This window comes from Akebia trifoliata, chromosome 12 (assembly GCF_017979445.1).
Source record: "Akebia trifoliata isolate Shusen 1 chromosome 12, ASM1797944v1, whole genome shotgun sequence".
NCBI lineage: Eukaryota > Viridiplantae > Streptophyta > Magnoliopsida > Ranunculales > Lardizabalaceae > Akebia > Akebia trifoliata.
This window is the reverse complement of record NC_141386.1, coordinates 29,844,340-29,855,955: the sequence shown is the minus strand read 5'-3', so window position 1 is coordinate 29,855,955 and position 11,616 is coordinate 29,844,340. Positions and strand designations below refer to the sequence as shown.

Sequence of the window (11,616 nt, the reverse complement as noted above, 5' to 3'; positions counted from 1 at the left end):
TAAAGACCGACGTTTGCTGGGTGGGATTGGTGCCTAACACCTTTCAACCCCGTAACGTGATCTCCGAACCATAATCTCTTTTTATTCGTAGATTAGTAGTTTTTATCTATTTAAAGTCAATATTCGATTCCTAGACTGTAATAACTAGGTGACAACTCCCAAATGGTAACGTGATCTCGCGGAACAAGGGCGCTTTTAAATGGTAAAAAATGAAAAATAATAAAGTGGGTTAAATGTGTAAAACAAGACATATAATAAAGTTATAGGAGGTGAATAGTAAAGAAAATAAAGTAGGCTCCACAGAAATATAGATTGATAGGAGGTTTATCTCACAAAATTGTCCCTAATGAGAGGTTTATCCCCAATGAAATTGTAGCTAAGTGGGCCATACAATTATATTTTATTATATAGATTTATAAAATGTTGAAGGTGGGGGCATTTTTGAGATTCAAATTTTAGTATTGTTGAACCACTTTTATTCGAGATTGAACTCAATTCACACTTTACCGACATGGAGGTGTATATAAAATCATTAATGCTTATAAGAGGCTAGGACCCTTGTTAGTAATTTGGAATACAACAAAAATTTAAGTTCCATTTGATTATGGATTTCAAAAATTATGTCAAGAATTCGATAAATGAAAAATATGCGGCATATGCTTTATAGGTGTATTATCCGTCTCATTTCAAAAATCTGATAATATGATAATGATGGTGATCATGAAATTGGTGATGGTGAAGGTGATGATAATAATGATGGTGGTGATAATGAAGGTACTGAGGTTATTATTTCTTTGATTTATAAAATAAGACCAAAATCAATGGACAAATCATCAGTTTGAAAATTTAATTAAGGTGCTATCTCAAATAAATGTAGAAAGACATGTCATTTAAAAAAAAAAAGATGAAAATGACATTTATTACCTAAAAAGATTAACTTGTGTTACATCTTACAACTTAAAACAATAACATTTTTTTCGATCGAGTTTCATCAAAATTCATAAAAATGCGTTTTATTTTTTTTAAACTTGAAATACTTGAATTATTTAGAATAGTTCAATAATCCGAAGAATAATGCTTTCATTAAAAAATGGTATTTTAATAAGCCCCCTGAAAAATAGTCAAAATTAGGGTTGCCCCCTGTGAAATGCAAAATTAGGTCATCCCTAGACTGTCGTTGATCTATTCCGTATGTTAACAATATTTTTTTTATGACATAACATTTTTATAAATATCACAAACACCTTTGTAGTTGTTATTTATGAAAATGTCATTCATTACACTCTTCTTTTTTAAAAATGGAATTATCTTTGTTATTGGATTAAATCCAAAATCTTGATTTCATCTTTTTTAAAATAATGAAGACGAACTAGGGTTTCCCATCATCCGACCATACTTAATCCAATGATTTGGTGAGTTTGATATTGAAAAGAGCATTTACCTTTTGTAGAGGATATTTTTCGAAAAAATGACATGTGGCAATCACGAGACGACCTAGCTGAGCATCCAAATCATCAAAGGAAGAAAGGTCGGTCGGTACTTTCAACTGAGCTTCAAGGGTGTATGATTGAAGTTCGGGAGCTTCAAATCTCTTAAGATAATGAGTTTTAACCACATTTGCGGGAATCAAGGGAAGCCCCTAATAGAATGGAGCTGCCCAAACAAAAATCAAGGAAAATCTAATAGATGCAATCCTTATAAATACATAGGTGCAAGACACTAAAATGTATGCAATTTTCTTTGAAAACATTTGAAATATTATTTTTTGTACTGAATCTTGACTTAGGCGTCGAAACGGTGTTATTGCAGGCACACGTGGGATAGGAGGAGAGGTGATTGCAAGGCTTCGTCACAAATCTGAAGGTATCGTAACTTTTTTGCATTTACAATTTGGCATCGTCTGTGGGAAACTTACAAGGAAAAACAATCAAAATTGTGATAACAAGATGAGAGGGACCTGATAAACCAATAAATCCACACAAAGTACCACAGGACCCTCTGAAAGCGGTACACCACTTGTTGACAAAGATGAGAACAAAGATACAACAAGGGCTTGAATGTCAGAATGATGAGATTCAAACGATAAAAAGGGAGAACAAAGAACTTAGGCAGAGGTTGAGTGGAGGAACTAAAATTGGAAGAGAAATGGGAACAGAACAGAAACCTCCACCCCTTGTAGTAGATCAAACGATAAATTTGATAGGAATTGGAACCCAATAGGGGAGTTCAGAAGCCCGGAATGCTATGACTCTAGAGGAAGTGGAAGAGTTGTGGCGATGAGGGACGAGGAGCAGATCAAGGGAAAGGATTAGGGTGACACACTCAGAATATTATCCGAGAACTTAGAGGGTTGCCATTTTCACTGACAATAATGGCATTTGACCTTCTGAAAATGTTTCACCCCCCTTAAGTTTGAGACATTCAATGGGACAAGGGATCCAATAGAGCATATCCTTTACTACAGAAATCAGATGGTCTTGTATCAGAACGACGCTATAGAACTGTATCTTGGTTTTAAGGATTGCCTTTGGGATTAGTAAGAAGCTTCTCCGAGCTTGGGGAAGCTTTCGCCGAGCAATTCATACATTTGAGGAAGAGGAAGGTCAGAGTAAATACACTCTTCGACTTGCGACAAGAGGATGGAGAGAGCATCCAAGCCTTCATGTCACAGTTCCGGACAAGAACACTAGTTGTGGAAAACCTGGATGAAGCGACAACATATGTAGCTTATGTAGCGGGAGTAATTTTTGGGACACGATTGTTCCTTGTATGAATATTCTCGATTTGTTTTTGTTTCTAGATCTATTCCTGATATTTTATATGAGACTTTCTTCTTCTAGATCTTAATATTTTTTTTTTGACTTCTTGAGATGTTTTTTAAGGTTTCTGAGTGTTTTTAGGTTGATAATTGGGGCTTGGGGGTTAGGTATTGATTTGGAGATCCAGGTATAAGGTTTTGGAGAGTTTTTAACATGATGACTCAAACATTATCTGTGCAATCCGATAGTTGGAGAGCACGGCACATTGGTCCATAATTGGGTGGCCAGCCACAAATGGAGAAATAACCCAAGAAATACATGGAGGGTCACCTCCTTTGGACCCAAACCCAGAAGTAGAGGTCGATACATGAACGGAAGTAGAGGCCGGAGCGGAAGGGGGTCTCGGAGGGGTCAACTGGAGCAGGACGAGAATCGGTGCCCCTCCTCAGTCTCTTAGGAAAGGTTGATATTCTTCCTCCTCTACCTCCTGAGGAAAAGAGGGATGCACCTCCATCACTTCATCATTGAAAGCGTCGGAGTCAACTGGAGTAGAGCGGTTGGAGCGAAGAGACATGTTTTCAAGGTTATCTTTGGTTGCCTCACGGAGTCTCTCAAAGGTACGGCTTTGTGCTTATGCCTCACTTATTTCCCTTCATGGGAGAATCGACGGGGGTAAGAAAGTCGGTGACTCGGTGATATAGTTCTGGGTCGGAAATAGTATAGGTTACAATCATTGAGTCAGAGACTATTTTATCTTTGCCTGTATCTGCAATCATGAGAAGTCGAAATTCAAATCTCAAAGTAAAAGAAAGAAAAATTGTAAAAGAACTGAATAAAGAAAACTCACCGACTATGTTGAACGAGTTGAAGACGAGCGGGGGGAAATTCGTCCCTAGGTGCACCTTTCCACCAACCAGTCAATAACCAATCCTTGTCTGAGTCCAACAGCTCGAATAAGGGTGATTTCCCTTACCTCTTAGTTAGATAGAACTACTCTTACTTTTTATGTCACCTCTTCAAAGAGAAGTGGGCTCTTATATCAAAAAGTCAAAGTTGTAGATTTTCTTCCAACTAAGTATTCATTTGCTCGACGACATAGATAAGATGATAAAAATTATTGTTCATTTTCCCAAGAGCCTTCCTTTAGAATTTTAAGACTTCCTGAGTTTACCTATTGAAAGGAACTCGAAGGCTAGCCTTAAACTACCCCCAGTACACCACAGTGACGTCTTGGAAGAGGCCTTGAGAAGATGAGGGCTCATCCGAGAAAAAAGTACCCACATTATCAGGGATAACATAAGTATCCCTAATCTATGATAAATGAGGGCACGCGGGAGGATAAGTCTTCGCCCCTGGCCATGGAAGAAAAAGAAAGAAAAAGGAAAGGTTTAAAGAAGATTTGAATAGAGGGAATGTTATTTTCTGATCTCTCAGTTGAAGTAGAATCCTGACTGTAGACACCCCAATTTGCACGACCTGTTAGGAAAATTCAAATTTCCTCGAATTGATTTCGATTTAGAATTCAAGATTTTCGACAAACCCGCATTGCCATGTGGCATCATTTTCATGCATACATGCATCATATCACATAATTTTGCATACTCAACCTTGTCTCTAACCCAGTCTAATTCCATACCACCTCTATGATCCAATCCGGATCCACTACCGATCACTATTCACCGTTCCATCACCCATACCATAACCAATGTCCATTTCCAAATCCAACCTAAGCCCAAGACAAAGCCTACCTTCTAATCTAAATTCAAGTCCATTCTTTTAGCCACCCTTAAAGTTCATAATCCGTAACCCAAGTCCATCGCCTAAGCCCAATACCAAGTCCATTCCAAACTCATTCTCTCACACCCCTTCAAAAGATGACACATGTTGATATCCCATAAACCTCTAATACCCAATGCATTATCTAATTGGAGGGTCCACTCCCCCTTTAGTGAAAATTCAAAAATGTATTTCTCAAAAGGTGTGGTTAAACCAAAAAGATACTTTGGTGATAATTCATAAAGTTGAGAGAACTTCCAATCATACCCTCATTAGTCCCATTAGTCCATTTCAAAATTATACTTCCACCCTTGCTTTATGTGTTATTTACAAATGAACCAAGGTTTACTTTTCACCTATCATTTCACTTTTACACATGTCATTCTCCTATTCACCCTCCCAAAAGTACTTTTGTTCTCCCATTGGTCCATTTCAAAAATATATTTCTACCCTTACTTTATGAGTTATTTACAAATGAACCAAGGTCTACTTTTTACCTACCACTCTACCTTTACATATGTCACTCCCTTATTCACCCTCTCAAAAGTATTTTTTGTTCTCATACCTCTATTTATCAAAAAAATCAAAGATCAAATAATGATTTTAGGGTTTCTTCATAAATGTCATCTTTACCCTCATACAAATGAAAATTCCAAAAATAAATAACCTAAACTTCATGTCCATTTTCTTTATTTTTAGGATTGGACCATTTTATCCTCAAAAGTTCTTCAAAAACTCTATAAATACCCTCATTTTCTATGAACAATCCATGCTCTCAAGCCCCCATCTCTCAACCTAAAATTCTATCAAAATCTCTACTCATCTATCATCTCCTAATCTTTAACTCTCTCACCCCTCAACTACATCCTTCAACTCTCAAGTTCATCTCTTAAGCTTAAGTTCATTTAAGACTTTCAAAAGGGACAAGGTGGGATAATAGTTGTTTACTTTTTTTTAACTTGCATATTCTTCTTCTATCCCTCTCTTTTTATTTTTAGAAGCCTTTAGGATGTAATGGAGTTCCCTCCTTCATCCCAAGGAGATTGAACCTCAACCTTGAGCATGGAATGCTTGAGGCGATTTGGTTGAAAAGATGGAGGTTGATGTCTTATTAAACCCATCTTATCTCATGCATCATAATACACACTATGCACACACACCACACATGGTTAGCTATGATGAAGAATTGTGTAACTCTCTTAATGGGGTTAAAACACTAAGTTTCTAACTAAGCATGCATGTATTAAGGTTATAGATCTAAAAGAACTTCATTCATAGAATTTCTCTAAAATCCTAAACCAACATTCTAATTCATGTAAAAGTGTGTTGACTCAATAGAATATCTTTTCCCATAAGATATTTCTTATATTAACACTAATATCAAATCCTCTTTCAAAGAGGTACATACACACCATGTGCACCCACCCACTTTATGCATCCCATGCATTTTACTTGTTATATTAATCTTTTTAAAAAATGGTCAAATCTAAAGGTAACCACCATAGGTGGAGAGAATAGGGTACATAACACCTTCCATATTCTCTAACCGAATCCTCTTACCTAGATTTTAGGTAGACCATACATTTTCCAAGAATAAGAGTCACTACAATGTCATGAAAAAATGATTTTCAAAATAATCGATTTGGGTGCCCATTCACACCCATTTCCAAAAAAAAAAATGGTGGCAACTCCAAACAACGTAGCATTAAGGTTCAAAGATGAACATTCTCATGTCTACACTGACACTGTACTGGTTGGGACTTGTTGATGTCGAGCAAAGATGAATGTGGAGGTGGATAATAAAAACCTTGCAACAGAAAGTTGGAGAGAAAGAAGAAGTATATCATAGAAAGAAAAAATAAACAAGAAAGAATGAAGATAAATGGGGTATTTATAGACTTTAGAGGCATCGAGATGTGTAACAAACGAAGGGTTGTGATACACTAGAAGAACGAAACAATAGTGAGCTAAAGACGCATTTTAATGAGCGTGGGAAATGATTGAACTGGAACAAACACGTGTGACTATTAACCATTGGAAAGGCGACATATGTACAATGCATAAATGCGTCACAACGCAAAACAGTCGATAGTGCGTCCCACGAGAAAGTCATTTAGAGCGTTATCATGGAAGTCCAAATGGTCGAACTTCGAATTTAATGCCATGGGTGGAAGGTTGACGGTAAACTAACCAGCAATAGTCCAATAGGAGGATGCCACGTGCCAATAATTTATTAAATTGTGGATGATATTTTTCGAAAAAACGACACGTGGCAATCATAAGACGACCTAGCCGAATGTCTAAATTAGTAGAGGAAGAAAGGTCGGTCAGCGTTTTTAACCGAGCTCCAAGGGTTTATGATTAAAGTTCGGGAGTTTTAAATTTCTTAAGATAAGGAGTTTTAACCACATTCGTGGGAATCAAGGGAAGTCCTTAACAGAATGGAACCACCCAGACGGAAATCAAAGAGAAAATTTAGGAAGATCTAAGGGATGCAGTCCCTATAAATACATAGGTGCAAGGCACTAAAATATATACAATTTTCTCTGAAAAAAATATGAAATATTATTTTTTGTACTAAATTCTGATTTGGACATCAGTAATGTTGTAGGCACACCTAGGGATAGGAGGAGATGAGATCATAAGGCTTCGTCACATATCTCAAGGTAGTGCAATTTTTTGCATCTACTCCTTTAATGAATTATGTTTTCGTTTGATCCTATTGAAGACACGAATTTTGATACAAGGGTAAAGGTGAGAATGTTCCTTAAGAATCGGATCGGAACCGACCCATTGACACCCGTAATATAGAAGTAAACTTATTAATTTATCTTTAAAAAACAAAATCAAAAAACAAAAAAATCAAAAAGAAAAGTAAAAGAGAATTACATCAAACGTTTGACTGAGATGGAAAGACGTAGACTCGCAGGATTTTTTCTTGTGGCTGATATTAATTAATGAATTAAAAACCTTGAAGGCTACCCTCGATTTTTTATTGGAGTTTGAAAAGTAGTCTATGAAATTAAGCAGTTTCCCTTTTGCCATTTATATTTGCATGCATCCAGTCGATCTTCATAAGAAGAAGAAGAAGAAATCCGTCCAATTTATAAATAAAGACCCGACCTCCAACACAAACCAAAGAAAAATGGCTCTGTACTGTCTCCTAATTATTAGGGTATTACTATGCGTTAGTGTAGTAACAACAACAACAGCATCATATGCAAAGGAAGGGTGCTCGGATTCATGCGGGAACATCATCGTTCCTTATCCGTTTGGCTTCGGAGATGCAAAATGTTCCTTAGACCGTTGGTTCAATTTAACTTGCAATAACTCTTCTAAATTGTTTTTTCTTAACGATATTCCCATTGATGATATATCGCTAGAAGGGACATTAACAGTGTCACTTTTTGCTGATTTTAAATGTGCCTTCGCAGACGGTGGAGACATTACTTCCAGTGGACCAATAAACTTAGAACGATCTTTATTCACATTCTCCTATACTCGAAACAAATTCACAGTAATCGGATGCAACAGCCTAGCGTTCATGAGTGACAATGACGACTTTATGCTGAATGGGTGTTTGTCGTATTGTAAAAATTCAACTAGTGCCATAAACGGTTCTTGTGGTGGTTTGGGATGCTGCCAGACTTCAATCCCCATGAATCTAAAGAAGTTAAACTTTACTTTCAGTACCATCACCGACACCCCCACCAGGCCCTCAATTTTTAATGATACTTTGTGTAGCCTTGTGTTCTTGGCTGATCAAGAATCGTTCAATTTCTCCACGTCGCTTCTTTCGGACTTAGCTAATGACAAAACAGAGATTATTAATCCGGTTACTCTTGATTGGGTGGTAGGGAACACGCCCTGTCAACAAGCAAACACATGTGGACCAAACAGCAATTGTACTGATTCAGGATTTAATGACAGCGGATATCGTTGTTTCTGCAAGAAAGGTTACACAGGGAACCCATATCTTCTCCAAGGATGCCAAGGTATTACCCACCTTGTATATTAACATGATCTACTTCTTTTTGTTTTGTTTGTTTATTTATTATTTCCGGGATAGTTCTATCCCATTTTATTTTATTTTTTGACTAGATTTCTATATTTGGATTTAGGATTTTATATGAGCCTAATCCTAATTGTAAACAACTACTGAAATTGTTTGACCTGAGTGTTATATTGATTTGTAATGTTGAACTTATAATTTAAGCGAAACTTTTGTAATGTTTGAAGAGTGTGTTTTAATCTTTAATTGGGGTGTGATACATAAACTGAAGTGTAATAAGTAAAAGTTTGGGTGCTAATAGGAGTTTTTTACGAGACATTGAGGATGAAATTGAATAGATATAGAGATACCTACAGCTTGAGACAAAGGAGCCTGTGGGTCATTTTTTATTTTGTTAATCTTTCACAAAAAGCCCACGTCAAGGGGGGCATTTCATCATTTTTTAATAATCTTCTATATTTAATTTATATCCATTGATTTCGACATCATTTTTTAATTATAACAGTTTTTTATATAATTAATCATACTAGAATACCTGAAAACTTTTTTTTTTCTTCTCCATTATTGAATTTTTTTGTTGGGGATACAGTTATGATGAAATGTCCATTTGTTGGCATTTCACATAATTTTTCTAAGCGTGAAGGTCGTATCAAACTCTCTTTCTGTTCTTAATATATGAAGAACTGAATTACATGTCTTGCTAATGATAAATGATCATGATTATTAATTGTTGATTAGATATTAATGAGTGCTGGGATCAACCGTATCCCTGTGTCATGGAAGCCAAGTGTTTGAATACTCATGGAAGTTATACATGCTCTTGCCCACGTGGTAAATATGGTGATGGTCGAGCAAATGGATTTGGATGCAAAGCCCAACCACGAGGAAACAAGATGGCCGCCGTTTTGGGTAATTCTCCCCACACTTATTGCTACAAAATCTTTGATTTTGGAGATTCAAAACGCCACATGTTTTTGCATTCGATGGTAACATTATTTTCTATATTTAACATGTAAAAGATATATTTTAATTTTAAAATCATATTTATTTAGTTTTCTAAAAGAACTTAAAACAAGGAGTAGATAAACTTGCTAAACTGATTCTTTTCAAATTTATATATAGAGTCACTTCATAATTCCATTGAATCTATCCATCCAATATTTTCAAATTAGAGCTATGTTATGATCATTATGTTTCGGAATGTAATTTTGTCCCAGACATTCGGTTTTGGCCAAGATTAGAATGAAACATTGATCTCAGGAATGTTTCGAATTGTATAATTTGTTTTCCTCATTATATTATTTGGTATTATGCAGGTGTTGGCCTATCAGTGCTCATTATATTTCTAACCAGCTGTGGCTACTTGTTGATTTTGGAGCTGAAGAAAAGAAAGCTCATCAAACGAAAACAAGAATTCTTTGAGCGAAATGGTGGTTTTCTATTAGAAGAAAAGATGTCTTCCAACGAAGTTTGTACTCTGAAATCCAAAATCTTCACTGAAGAAGAACTTGGAAAGGCCACAGACAACTACAATGAAAATAGAATCCTTGGTAAAGGAGGCGCTGGTACCGTTTATAAAGGAATGCTTCAAGATGGTGGAATAGTAGCTATTAAGAAATCAAAAACAATGGAAGAATATCAAATAGAGCAGTTTGTTAATGAGGTTAGCCTTCTTTCCCAAATTATCCACAGGTATGTGGTAAGATTATTGGGTTGTTGTTTAGAAGCTGAAGTTCCATTACTAGTTTACGAATTTGTCTCCAATGGAACCCTTTACGACCATATCCACGGCTCTATGTCATATATGTCATGGGAAGATCAATTAAGGATTGCTACAGAAGTAGCAAGCGCCGTAGCTTATTTGCACTCATCTGCTTCCACACCCATTCTTCATAGAGATATAAAGTCTGGGAACATACTCTTAGATGAGAATTACAAAGCAAAATTGGCTGATTTTGGGATTTCAAGGTCTATTCCCGACGAAAGAACTCACTTAACTGCATCACTACTACAAGGGACTCCAGGATACATGGACCCAGAGTTCCTTGAAACAGGGCAATATACAGAGAAGAGTGATGTTTATAGTTTTGGGGTAGTTCTTGTGGAGATGTTAGTAGGGCAAAAACCAGTATCTAACTTTAGAAGTGATGAAGAGAGATATTTAAGACAATATTTCATTTTGTCGATGAAAGCAAATCGACTTTTTCAGATTTTGGATGATAGAGTGGTGAGAGAAGGGAAGGAGGAAGAGCTAATCAAATTTGCTGTACTGGCAAGGAGATGTTTGAAGTCCAAAGGCAGAAAAAGGCCAACTATGAAAGAAGTTGCTTCTCTGCTAGATGAGCTAAGAAGGTCGCATGAGAGTCCCTCCGAAACTAATATGAAGGCTGAACCAGGTAATGAAGGTAGCATTGTGAATGCATTTGATGTTGAATTTGGAGCATCATTTAGTGAGTCATCCTATCAAGAGAAGAATGGTTTTCCTCAGATTTTTACTATTTAACATGGTGGCATGTATGTGCATATGCATATGATTGAGAAAATTTAGTATTCATGTATGGTGGCATGTATTTGTAATAATAATAATAATTTAAGCAATCTCTCATTTTCTGTTGAATCTATTGAAAAATAAATAAATTATAATAACCCTCTTGTATTGGATTTTATAGTTTAGATAATTATGATCGTGGAATCACTCGAGTCAAGTTGACCACCTGAGTCCCAATCAGAGTAAAAGGTTGATTCTTGGTCAAAGTGAGATATTGACCAATCAATCCCCGGAACAGGAGTCAGGTCTTTGGTGGCTCCAATCTGAGGCCACAAGCACCAAAGGTGCCGATTGTGATGTAGTGAATGTTGTGGATCGTGCTCTTGAAAGAGACGATGAGAAAACCCAAACCCAAACCTTAAAATCGAATGAGAGAAGCGATAAAATAGGTATATATACGTATGATATTTGAAAAAAAAAATTGGAAAATTGAATTTGAGTCAAATTTTTATCGGTTTGGACAGTGGTTAATTCGAAAATTGATGTATTTTTCAATCCAGATCCCATCCAAAAAGTCAAAA

The 11,616-nt window shown here is 36.2% G+C and overlaps 1 protein-coding gene across 1 annotated transcript; it reads left to right on the top strand.

Annotated features, from left to right (window-relative positions):
- Nucleotides 1–7,562: 7,562 nt before the first annotated feature.
- On the top strand, nucleotides 7,563–11,128 carry LOC147389386 (wall-associated receptor kinase 2-like). Its single transcript, XM_086418607.1, has 3 exons — nucleotides 7,563–8,530; nucleotides 9,286–9,456; nucleotides 9,864–11,128. Exons 1-3 carry the CDS (start codon nucleotides 7,591–7,593, stop codon nucleotides 11,048–11,050), a joined length of 2,298 nt encoding a protein of 765 aa, XP_086274733.1. The 5' UTR covers nucleotides 7,563–7,590; the 3' UTR covers nucleotides 11,051–11,128.
- The last annotated feature ends 488 nt before the right edge of the window (nucleotides 11,129–11,616 follow it).